The 11831-nt window shown below is 67.7% G+C and overlaps 2 protein-coding genes across 3 annotated transcripts; one reads left to right on the top strand and one right to left on the bottom strand.

Annotated features, from left to right (window-relative positions):
* Positions 1-1459: 1459 nt before the first annotated feature.
* HAP1 (huntingtin associated protein 1) lies at positions 1460-8995 on the top strand. 2 transcript variants are annotated; one of them, XM_074892023.1, is made up of 15 exons: positions 1460-1894; positions 3680-3756; positions 3825-3941; positions 4041-4141; positions 4412-4520; positions 4647-4725; positions 4861-4991; positions 5090-5164; positions 5253-5390; positions 5471-5538; positions 5636-5803; positions 6024-6307; positions 6397-6615; positions 7069-7171; positions 7951-8995. In XM_074892023.1, the coding sequence occupies exons 1-15, from the start codon at positions 1798-1800 to the stop codon at positions 8339-8341; spliced, it is 2157 nt and encodes a 718-aa protein (XP_074748124.1). In that variant the 5' UTR covers positions 1460-1797; the 3' UTR covers positions 8342-8995. The 2 variants fall into 2 exon arrangements, with proteins under 2 accessions (XP_074748124.1, XP_074748125.1); XM_074892024.1 differs by lacking the exon at positions 7069-7171 and having other exon boundaries at positions 1465-1894; positions 7951-8282.
* Positions 8996-9183: 188 nt separating this feature from the next.
* Positions 9184-9611, bottom strand: LOC141953539 (gastrin/cholecystokinin-like peptide). The gene is made up of 2 exons (XM_074892173.1): positions 9407-9611; positions 9184-9308 (listed from the first exon to the last, which is right to left on the bottom strand). The coding sequence occupies exons 1-2, from the start codon at positions 9603-9605 to the stop codon at positions 9184-9186; spliced, it is 324 nt and encodes a 107-aa protein (XP_074748274.1). The 5' UTR covers positions 9606-9611.
* Positions 9612-11831: the final 2220 nt, after the last annotated feature.

Raw genomic sequence — 11831 nt, 5'->3', positions numbered from 1 at the left:
GCTGGGGACAAACCCCCGTCGTGCCCTGCCCGTGCTTGCAGCCTTCCCCACCCTGCAGCTCCCCTCCCTGCTCAGCCGGCAGCGGGGTGCAGCCCCCCCCAGCCATCAGCACCCCCCTACCCTGCAGCGACAGTGAGAGGGATTGAGCCCTACACCCCGTTTACGAGCCATGGGAGCAACCGGCTCAGGAGGACCCCGGGGACCCCCATCCCCTCTCGGTGGGGGCAGCCGTGCCCGGTCCCGGGAGCCCCGTTTCTCTGTGCCCCCTGTGCCGGAGGGGCCCGCTCTGTCTCATCCCTTTACCCAAACCTTTAAGCCGCCATCAGAAATAGCCCCCTGTAATCTGCTTGCGCCGGGGTCCTGCCCGGAGGAGCAAATCCCCGGGCAGGGGATTAGGAAGAAGCTGCTCCTGCCCAGACACACACTCCTGGTGTCCTTGGGGTGCCTGGGGGTGGGTGCCCTGGGGAGGGGCTGGGTCCCTGCTCCGCTGTCACTGGGAGAAACACGGGTGCAAGGAGGAGGGAGAGGCTGGGACTGAGGGCCCTGGGCTGTGGCCCCAGCTCGGGGAGGGGTTGGGGGGGTCTGGCAGGATGTGGTTTGGGGTCCGGACCCCAGCGGGTGGGAGTCCAGCAGGCAAATACAGGCATCGCGTGACGATGAGGGGCAGCTCCAGCCCCAGCCTCGTTGATTCATGGATTAGTTTGGTACTAACGAGGAACAGCGCGGGGCAGCACGTGCATTGGCATTACCGTGCCGGGGTGCCGTGGGGGGTCCTCGGCGCAGCCCCGCTGCCCTCCCGCCCGCGAGCCTTGTGCTACGTGCCAGCCGGCTCCTCCATAATTCAGCACAACATCATTTATTCAGCTCCCCCGCTCCGGCGCTGCCTCTGCGCAAGCGTGGCTGGGGGGGGGGCTGGGGGTGCCAGCCAGGGAGCACCAGCCAGGGAGTGCAGGGCAGCCTGGACGGGGCACGGGGGGCCGGGCTGGGCACGGGGGGTGCTGAGCGGGGCAGGGTGGAGGGGGATGGAAAAGCCCTTTCCCAGCTCAGGGACCTGGCAGGTCCCAGCACCGCACTGGGCACCCGCGTGGGCAGGAGTCGGGGTGCGCTGGGTTGATGACAGTGGGGGACCCAGGCCCGGGACAGAAGACCGAGGCTGGCCAGGCAAAGCGTGGGGAGTGTGGGGACGTGGCCATCACGGGGACCCCAGCCCTGCACCCAGTCTGGGTTTGGGATGAGGGACCTGAAACCTCTCCCTGACCCTCCGAAGGGGCTCGTCTGCGCGTGACGCAGTGGGTCAGCCCCGCAAAGCCGCTGCTCAGGGACCGGTGACCCCTCAGCGTCCCCTCCCAGCAGTCAGCGCTCACCACCACCCACGGGCACCCCCCTGAGCCCGCGGGCTGGGGGCCGGGAGGTGGGACACGGCCCAGCAGCATCAGCACCACGGGGCTGAGCAGGATTGTCCCGAGGGGTCCCCAGGGTGCCCCGACGGGGAGCCTGGCCCTGGGGTGCGATGGGGACCTGCCTCCGGGATGCCCCGATGGGGACCGTGTCCCCGAGGCTCCCGGGGGGGGAGCGGGCAGGCGCAAAGAGCCGACCCACGCCGCGGGGGGAGCGGGCAGCCCCCGGCCCCCCCCGGCCCCGCCCCCGGCCCCGGTGGGACGCGCTCGGGCAGGTGCCCGCGGACGGGGCGACCCTATAAATAGGGGCGGGAGCGCCCGGCGGGGCTGGGCTGGGCTGAGCTGAGCTCGGCTCGCCTGGCTGCGGTGGGCTCAGCTGGGCTCGGCTCGCCTGGGCGCGATGGAGATCTGGAGCAGCCCCGCCGCCTACGAGGAGCCGAGCGGGAAGGCGGAGCGGGGCGGCGGCACCGACCCCATCGCCCGGGAGCTGGAGGAAGGTGAGGGGGGCCGGGGGGACCGGGGCCGGGGTCTCTCCCCCCGAGCTGGAGCCGTCGCCCTTCCCGGCCGCGCATTTCCCGCTCCCCGCCGCGGGGTCCGCGGCCCCCCCCGGCCCCCCCTCGCAGAGCTCCGTCCCAGGGAAGCTGCTGCCTGGTCCTTTGGGGGGTCCCGGGGTCACCCCGAGCCCAGGGAGGGTTGTCCCTGCCGTGGTGGTGGCAGAGGGATGGGGTGAGGGGCCCGCGCCGGGTCTGCGTGTGCCCGTGGGGATGGGGGGGGCGTCTGTCCTCCCGTGGGGTGCGGGTCCCCGCATCGCGCTGGATCAGGCCCGCGGATGGGCGGGGGTGTGTGTGTGTGTGTTTACGTGTTTGCCGGCGCTGCAGCCCCCAGTGTCTCCCAGGGCCTGCCCCTTGCTCAAACTGTAACGATGCTCATGCTCTAATTATTTCCAATTAACGGCTCAGGGGCCTGACAAGGTGCAGTTGGGGACCCCTGCGGGGAGCAGGCCCTGTCGGGGCGTGGGGAGGGGGGGCCAAGCCCAGCCCCAGCCTCCCCCCGCTCCCCATGGGGTACGTGCCCGCTGGGGTGCAGGGCCAGCGCCCGGGGCGGTGGGGACGGGTCGGGGGTGGCGGGTGGGGGCACGGCCACGGTTACACAACCCCGGCTGGGGCAGCGTAATGGGATTTGCGTGGCTGAGCCGCTCCCCGTAACCCGCTTTGTCTGCCCGGCCGGGGCTGGGGACACGGGACGAGGCCCCGAGCGCTGCCAGCGCCGCTCTGCCGGGGGAAACCGAGGCACAAGCCCGTGGGGCGGTCGAACATCTGGAGGGAGCGACTGCGGGGTGCGGGCAGGGCTCAGGGCTCGGGGTGCGGGCAGGGCTCAGGGCTCGGGGTGCGGGCAGGGCCCAGGGCTTCGCGCTCGCTGCCGGCTCCCTCCGGCCGTCCGGGTGCGTCCTGGCGCTGTCTGGCAGCTTCTGCGGGCGCAGTGGCAGGATTGGTGCGGGGGGGACACAGACGTCCCCGTCCTTGTGCCACCTCTCCCTGCCCGACACCCCGGTAGCGGCCGGGGGGAGGCAGGGCTTTAGCCGGGGCGCAGCCCGCTGAGCACCTGCCTGCAGCCGCCTTTGCCCCCTCGCGCAGAGCAGGGGTCGCCGCGCTGCTGGAGGGGCAGCGGGTGGGTGCGGGGTGGGTGCGGGGTGCAGCATCCCGGGAGGACGCGCTCGGCTCTGCCTCGGCCAACGTCTGCGGGGAGAAAGTAGGGCAGGGCCAGGGGAGACGGCGGGGGGGGGCTGGGGACAGATTGGAGGGGACGCTGCCCGGCTCGGCACGCTGCCACCCACCACTGCTCCTGCTGGAGCTCCAGCCTGGTTTTTGCTGGAGATGTCACCTCCAATCCTGTCTCTGCTGCCTTTCCCGTCCCTCCTCCCCATCCCAGTGTCCTGCGGTGGGGCTGGCGCTGTGTCCGGGCTGGGGTGGTGGGTGCAGCGAGGGGGGCTCAGCACCTTTCCTGCCGCCCCAAGATGCGGGCAGGGTTGGGGGGTGAGGTGGGAGTACCCCATTTCCCGTGGTGCTGTCGCATCCCTGGTGCTGCCGAGCAGATAAAAGGACCTTTTTGTGACCAGTGGAGCGGCGTTGTGGGCCTGCAGCACCCACCCCCCCCTCACTCTGCTGTGTAACCCCCCGCGTTGCTGATGGGGAGCAGTGACAGGAGGCAGCGGGGGGACGGTGCTGAGCCCCCGGGCCGCCCCCCCCCAGTGCAGGGGTTCACCCTTCACCCTTCTCCCCCAGTCCTGTGCGCTGAGCGCGTGGTCAGGATCACAAAGACCTACCACGACATCGATGCCGTCACCAACCTGCTGGATGAGGTACGCTGGGGACCGCGGGGGGGCGAGGGCAGGGGCAGGGCCCAGCTGAGGCAGACCTGCCCTTGCAGAAGGAGCGGGACCTGGAGCTGGCGGCGCGCATCGGGCAGTCCCTGCTGAAACAGAACCGGAGCCTGACCGAGCGCAACGAGCTCCTGGAGGAGCAGCTGGAGTTGGCCAAAGAGGAGGTGATGGCCCGTGGGTACGGGGGGTCCTGGCCTCGGCCTGGGGGCTGTGAGTGGCTGTGGCCCCCCCCGGCTGTGCCCTGAGGCCTCTTCCCCTCCCAGATTGCGCAGCTGCGCCACGAGGTCTCCATGCGGGACGATCTGCTCCACTTCTACACCACCACGACGGAGGAGAGCGAGCCCACCTCCGCCACCTCCACCCCGTGAGTGGGGGGTCCCCATCCTGCTGCTCGCTGGGGCAGGGCTGCCCCTGGGGGGCCAGGCAGAGGCGTTGGGCAGGAGCTGTCACCATCCCTGGGGGGGCACTGGGGCTGGAGCTCTTTTCCCTCCCACGGTGGCCGTGGGTCCAGCCCCACGGAGCTGGGTCACTGTAGACGCCTGCCTGGGAGCCGCAGGGAGTGGGCAGGGGGCTGGGCGGGCAGCCCCATCCTGCCCGCGCTGCAGGTGCTCAGCGCCCTCCCTGCTGTCCCCAGGCTGCGCCGGCACGAGTCCTCGCTGTCCCTGCAGCAGTACTTCCAGTACGACACGCTGCAGCAGAAACTCAAGTGCCTGGAGGAGGAGAACCAGAAGCTTCGCATGGAGGTGAGCGGAGCTGGCAGGGGGGTGTCCCTCTCAGGGTGGTTGTGGCTGGGGTGCCCTGAGCTGCCCCCGGGGGGGGGGCTGCAGCTCCTGCCCATCGTGCTCAGCCCCTCCTACGCTCTCCCCCAGGCCGCCAGCATCGCAACCAAGACCTCTCAGTACGAGGACCAGGAGCAGCAGCTGATGATCGACTGTGTGGAGCAGTTCTGTACGTGGGGCTGGGGGGGGGGTAACTCTGCTCTGGGCTTGGGCTGGGCAGGGGGGGGTCTGCAGGTGCTGCCCAGGATCCCTGCACGGGCTGGGGGGCTGTCCCCAGCGGTGACAGGCCCGGGGCTTTCTGCAGCCGAAGCCAGCCAGCAGGTCGTTTACCTCTCGGACGAGCTGGCCCGCAAGGCCGAGGACACGGCGCGGCAGCAGGAGGAGATCAGCCAGCTCCTGGCGCAGGTCGTCGACCTGCAGCACAAGTGCCGCACGGTGGGTGTCCCCCGCCCCTGCCGGAGGGTGCTGGGGGGGTGCAGGGCACAGCTGCCTGACCTGCCTGACCTGCCTGCCCTGCCTGCTCCTGCCCACAGTACGGCTCGGAGGTGGAGGAGCTCCAGCAGCACCTGGCCCTGGCCAAGGAGGTGCAGCAGCAGCTCCGGATGGAGGTGAGCCCGGGGAGGGGGTGCCCCGGGGGGTGGAGGGTCCTGCCCTGCTGCCACCGGGGCCGTGTTTGAGCTGCGCCCGTGCCCGCAGCTGCGGGACCTGCAGGAGAAGTACGCCGAGTGCGGGGGGATGCTGCAGGAGGCCCAGGAGGAGGTCAAGAACCTGCGCGGCCGCAGCCTCCCCAACAGCACCGTCAGCCGCTACGGCGCGACCAGCCTCCTGCCCGTGGTGAGTGGGGGGCAGCGGGGGGGGGGGGCGGGGGGGCTCCACTCTCCCCTCTGCTGACGCAGGGTCCCCTGTGTCTCCAGGACTCGCTGGCGGCTGAGATCAAGGGGATGATGAGGAAGGGGACAGACAGCTCCTCCTCAGACTACAGGCAAGTGCCAGCACCAGTGGCTGGTGCTGGGCCATGAGAGGGGGGGTCCCGGGGGGGCTGGCTGAAGGGTCCATCCCTGCCCGCTTCCTGCCCGCAGGAGCTACCTGCGTGTCTTTGAGACGGTGAAAGCGGTGAACCAGGCGGCCAAAGCCAAGTCTTGCTCTGAGTCTCCCCACAACATGCCGGGCTCCAAGCAGTTGTCAGCCGCCCCCTCCGGGGGGGCCAGCACCCCCCGCACCGTCTGCTCCGGCTCCGAGGGCACCCGGTGAGTGCCACAGGGGGGGCTCGGGCGGGACAGAGCCCTGTGCAGGAGCTGGGGTGTTGGCGAGGTCTTGATCACATCAGAACGTTAATTCCCCCACAAGCCTGGGGCAGGGGGCGCAGACCCAGCTGGAGCCCGCTGCCGGCTGGGGTCTGGCGCAGCATGGAGGGGTGCGGTGTGGGACCGTGGCCACCAGCACCCTGACTCTGTTGCCCCCTGGCAGGGCCCCGGGGCAGCAGGACCTGGAGGCCGCGGTGCAGCGGCTGTCGGCGCGGCAGCAGAGCCATGCCTCGGAGGAGCGCTCCTTCTTCGAGGCGGAGCGGGAGCACAAGCTGTGGCGGCTGAGGGACGGGGAGGGCTCCAGCGGCTTCCTCACCCCCGACGAGAGCATCGTCTCCACTGGGACCAACTACTCGGGGGGCTCCGAGCTCACAGCCGGCTCCGGCTTCTCCCTCGGCTCCCTCACCTACCTGCCCGACAAGCTGCAGATCGTGAAGCCCCTGGAAGGTGAGGGGTGGAGGGGGCTTCCCGCTGTGTGGTGCTGGAAGGGTCCCCCAACACCGGCTGAGCTGCCCCGGCTGTGTGTGTCCCCCCAGGCTCTGTGACACTCCACCACTGGCAGCAGCTGGCACGGCCCAACCTGGGGGGGATCCTGGTGCCCCGTCCCGGGGTGCTCACCAAAGACTTCAGGCAGCTGGACACCGACCTGGAGGAGGTCTACAGCCTCAACGACCTGGAGGAGGACGACGTGGACGCCAGCTCCTTCCAGCTGCTCCCTACCTCAGTGCCCGCCAAAGCCAAGGAGCGCCCCGGGGGTGAGCACGGGGCGAGGGGACGGAGGGGCCGTGGCCGCCGGGACACCCCTGCCCCCCTGCCCAGGCTGCCCCTCGCACCCCCCCGCACCCTCCTGTCCCTGCTGCCTGTCCCTGCCCCTGGGGATGCTCCGGCTGCAGCTGCCCTGGGGCCGTTCTCCTGCAGCCGCCCTGGCAGGGTGAGCCCTCGCCCTCGCACCGGCGGGCACCTCCTGCAGCCCCAGCCTGTGGAAGGGACTGGGCTGGGAGAAACATCGGCTCCTGGTCCCTCTTGTGCTCGCAGCACCCTCCTCTGAGCAACTGCCGGACCCAAATCCCGCTGGAGCTGTGCCCATACATGCAGCTTTCTGCTGGTGGCTCGCAGCCCAGCTTTGGCTCTGTCTGCCCTCAGCTCTCTGCCTCTGCCTGGGCCGTGCCCTCCCCCCCCCTTAACCCCGTGTCTCCTGTCCCTTCCAGTGTTCCTCTCTGTTAACAACCTCCCCCAGACCCCGTCTACCTTCACCGTCACTACCTGCCACATCCTCCACCCCACCACTGAGATCACCACGGTGACACCCAGGTAAGGCGCGTGGCCCCCCCACCGCCTGCACTGCCTGCACCGCCACCCCACCCCGTCCCCCCCAACCCTCCTCCCCACATCCCTGGCTCAGTGCAGCTCGAGGAAGCAGCAGCCTGGGGGCCATCTGCAGGCCTTGACCCTTGGAGAGATGCTTGTAATGGCCCCAAATCTGGCTGCTTGAGGGGCTGTGTGCGGGGGCTGTGCACCCCCCCCGGGGCCTGGGACCAGACCCCCCAGTCTCTGTGAAGAAGAGGAAGAGGAGCCTTCCCCGGGGCGCACAAGGCTGGGCTGGCCCTGGGCAGAGCAGCGTTTGCTCCCAGTGCCGCCGGGGACGTGGCTTTGCTCCTCTGCGCTTGTGCCTCAGCCAGACCCGCTCCCCTGGCTGGGCCCTGAGCTGCCCCTTAATTAATGAGCACCATTGCTTGGCCCTAATGAGCCCCTGCGAGGCTTGGTGGGGGTTGGTGTGAGCTGGAGTTCACTGTACACTTAGACAAAACCCAACACGCTTGTGGAGCAGCAACTGTGACCCAGCCCTTCCTGGCTGCCTGGGAGCTGGGAGGGGGACATCCCGCAGCCCCCCCAGCACCCTGCCATGAGCTTTGGGGCACTTGGGCAGTGCTGCAAGGGTGGGGGTCCCCACAGCCCGAGGCTCAGGCGGTGAATGAGTGTGTAGGGGGAAGGAGGGGCCCTGAGGACCCTCTGGCTGGTGCGACAGCAGCCCCTGGGCCAGGACCCCCCACTGACCCACCCCCCCCCTTCTGCTCTCTCTTCCCCTGCAGTCTGTATAACGCCGTCGTGCCTTCTTGTGGGCCCTTTGAGGGGCTGAGCCTGGGCACCCCTTCGCCAGAGCCATCCTGCCCCGTGCTGCCACCTGGCCCCGGACCCCCGAGCACCCCCCTGGGACTCGTCAGGCTCTTGCTTGTGCGGGGGATCTCTGCCTCCGTGCCAGGGCCTGGGACATGGTGGGCCCCTCTGCTCCCCCCCCAGCACACTGACAGCCAGCCCTTCCCTGCGCCTGGGGGGCAGCACAGACCCCCACCCAGGAGCAGCATCTTCAGCTTGAACCTGGTGGAGAAGCTTCGACGTCTGGGCCTGGACAAGGTGGTGGCCAGAGGGGAGATGTCCTACGCCCGGGGGGAGCGCAGGGCAGCCTGGGGTGCGCCGACGTGACGCTGCTGCAGCGCCCGTGGGCTCAGGACAAGATGTGTCCCCTTCATCCCCCGTCCCTGGGGAAAGGGAGATGGGACGGGCAGCTCTGGGTGCTGCCCTGGGGGCCAGCTGCCCTCCTGGCACCAGCTCGGGGGGGCTTTGCCCCGGCTGCAAGGACACGACCCCGTGATGCTCCCCTGGCCCCCGTTACACTGCGGCAGGGTCCCAGGTGCAGGGAGCTGCGGGGGGTGATGCCCGGGGCTCTGGGGGAGTCGCATCCCTGTCCCCTACTGTGGGGGGGACAGACCCTTCCCAGGAGCCGGTTGCTGGCAATAAAAACTGTTCCTGCTTCTGCAGAGCCTGTCTGGGGGCAGCTCAGCCCTTCGGGGCTGTCGGTGCTGCTGCAGCAGAGGACGATGCTCGGTTCGTCCTGGGGGGGACGCGCCTGGGCCAGGGTGAGACCCCCCACCCCAGGCTGGGCCCTTGGCCAGCATCTGGGCTGATTTTTAAAGGGAATGGAAGTTTTAAAGTTTTTTTCTGCCCACAGAATAGCAGTAGCAGCAGCAGCCCCTGCTCAGGGGACGCCTGCGCGGGGGTTTCTCAGGGTGTAGCTGTTGCTCCCTCGCCCCTGGCCGGGCCCTGGCCCCTGTCAAATAAATGTGAAGTCATGAAGCAGCTCCGTGTGCCCCGTCTGCTCTGCGCTTCCTGGTGGGGCTGGGGGTGAATCCCACCTCCTGCCCCCCCATCCCCAGCTCTTCCCAGCACAGTCGTGAGCGGCTGCGTCTGCAGTGCCAAAGCTTTATTGCGGGAGGGGACGTGCACCGAGCGCGCTGGTGCTCTGTGCGTTGGGGCCAGCCCAGCAGCTACGCAGCATCGCCCGCATCCTCGGCGCTGCGGCGGCCGAAGTCCATCCAGTCGGGGTAGTAGTGGTCGTGCAGGGCCTCCGTCCCCTCGTCCCCGTGCACGTAGCCCTTGCGGTCGCTCAGCTCTGCCGGGGTGAGGGCAGCGGGTTAGAGGTGCCCCGGGGGGGCTGGGCTGTGCCCCGCGGAGCCCCCTGAGCGCTGCCCACCCTGTGCCTCCCGTTACCTGTGAAGATGTGGGGCAGGAACCGGGAGATGAGGTGCTTCTGCTCCTGGGACAGGGCCTCAGGCCAGTCCCGCCGGACCAGGCTGGGGGGGAGCTGGCGGGGGCCCCCCGCAGCACCCGGCGCCTCGGCCGCGGGCCGGCACAGGCCGGAGGTCGCCACGACGGCGAGGACGAGGCCGATGCACACCTTCATCTTCATGGCTGCGGAGAGACTGGCAGGGGAGGGGGCGGAGGGGCTGTGGCCACCGAACTGGGGACACGCGCTCGGCCTGCGGCGAGGGGCAACCCGTGCGGGGAGCGGGGTGCTCGTCCCCAGGGCAGGGCCAGTTCACGTGTCCTCTCTGTCCCTCCCAGTGGGTCCCCAAGTCCCCACCATCCCTCCCGTCTGGTCCCCAAGTCTTCTCCATCCCCCTGTCCCAGCGGGTCCCCAAGTCCCCCAGAATCATCAACTCATCGAAGGGAGCTGGAAGGGCCCCGTAAGGACCATCGAGTCCGACTCCCGCTCCCCCCAGGGCTGCCTAAAGCTAAACCCTGCGACCAGCAGCGTCCTCCAGCTGCTCCGTGACCTGACAGGGGGCAGCAGGGTGCTCGTCCCCAGGGGCCCCAAGTCCCCCCTGTCCCAGTAGGTCCCAGCACTCACCTGCGGGCTCCGGGGCTGGCGGGCGGGTGGCTCTGGGCAGCCCCAGCTGGGTCCCACTTTTAAAGGCGCTGCCGCTGCTGCCCCACCCCGGGGCGGCTCCGCACCCACCCGGGAGCAGCCCCACGGGCACACACGTGTGCACGCACCCCCCCCCCCCCCGTGGCGTGTGTACACATATATAAATGTGTAACTGTTTTATCTATCCATACCCGTCTACATCTGTGTGGTTTCTGCACATACAGCTCGGTGTGTGCACACTTACAGGGGTGTGTGTCTCTAGATACATGCAGACATCTATAGCTGCAGCTGTACGTACACAAGGGGTGGTTACGTGTGCATACACACGCGCACAGGGTGCACACGCCTAAACACACACACACACACACATGCAGAGCTTGATGGCGATATATCCATATATACACATATAGACACGCACACACAGCTGGAGGTGCCTGTACACAGACACGTGCAGTGACACACACGTGCAGTGACACACACGCAGCTACAGACGGACACACGTCGATGCAAACCCGGCAGAGGGTGCTGGGCCCTGGCTGCGTGGATGGATCTGCAACAGCACAGCTGGCGCTCTAGTGAACATGTACACACACGTGTGCACACACAGCTACACATACAGCCACATCTATACATATAGAGTCCTATAGACACACACACACACACACGCAGCTATTTATTCATGTAGTTACACACACGAGTCTCTAACCAGCTGTAGGCGCAGCTGTAGGTGCAGCTGTAGCTATAGGGGTGTCCATAGGTGCAGCTGTAGCTATAGGGGTGTCCATAGGTGCAGCCCCAGCCACGGCTACAGAGCTGGGCGGTGGCTGTGTGTGGCTGTCGGCCCCTGCAGCCCCCCCACACTGAGTATCTGCTACTTTATGTATTATGATCTATACTAAACAGCAGCTATACAGTGTAATATATAACATTCTATACACTATAAAATATAGATAATATACATTATATAATTGTAATGGATAATGTAGTGTATCGTGTGCCTCTACCCAAACACATACACACATTATATGTATACAGGCAGCTACAGACACACGGGCACACATCTGTGGTCATGTGGATGGACTCTGTATGGGGTAATTTGCCCCCTACGTGCACACACACACACGTGTGGCTGTATGTGTGTGTGTGAGGAGACTATATGGAGCACTTCGCCCCAGTGGCATGTACGTATGTGTACACCCCCCCCATCCCCGACCTGTGTGTGTGTGTGTGTGTGCGCGCGCGTATCGCTGTACACACGGGTATGTGTGCACACACACACATCTGCACACCTACATCTGCATGTGTGTCACTCCATGTAGCTGCAGGTATAAGGACATACACATGTATGTGTACAGGCACGTATGTTGATAGGCTGGGGGGGGGGGGGGTGCCACCACTGGCCCCATCAGTACGTGTGTGTGTGTGTGTGTGTGTGTGTGTGTGTGTGTGTGTGTGTGTGTGTGTGTGTGTGTGTGTGTGTGTGTGTGTCTCTGTGTGTGTGTGTGTGCGCGCGCGTGCACGTGTGTGTGTGTGCTGTGCCCGGGCTGAGGTGACCCCGTGAGTGGGGGCTGGGGGGCAGCTCTGGCTGCTGGGTGTGGAGGGAGTGGGCTCGTACCTCTTCCCCGACCCCTACCCCCAGAAGCTTTGGGGTGTGGGGGGCCAGGTGGGCCCCGCTCCCGGCTGAGCCTGGCGACAGCCCCCGGACTGTGCTGGGGGCACACGGTGCCCACCCCGAGGCTCAGTAACGCCCGGCTGCTGCGCACGGGC

The sequence above is a fragment of the Strix uralensis genome, chromosome 22 (genome assembly GCF_047716275.1).
Source record: "Strix uralensis isolate ZFMK-TIS-50842 chromosome 22, bStrUra1, whole genome shotgun sequence".
Lineage (NCBI taxonomy): Eukaryota > Metazoa > Chordata > Aves > Strigiformes > Strigidae > Strix > Strix uralensis.
This window is presented reverse-complemented; position numbering and strand designations above follow the sequence as displayed.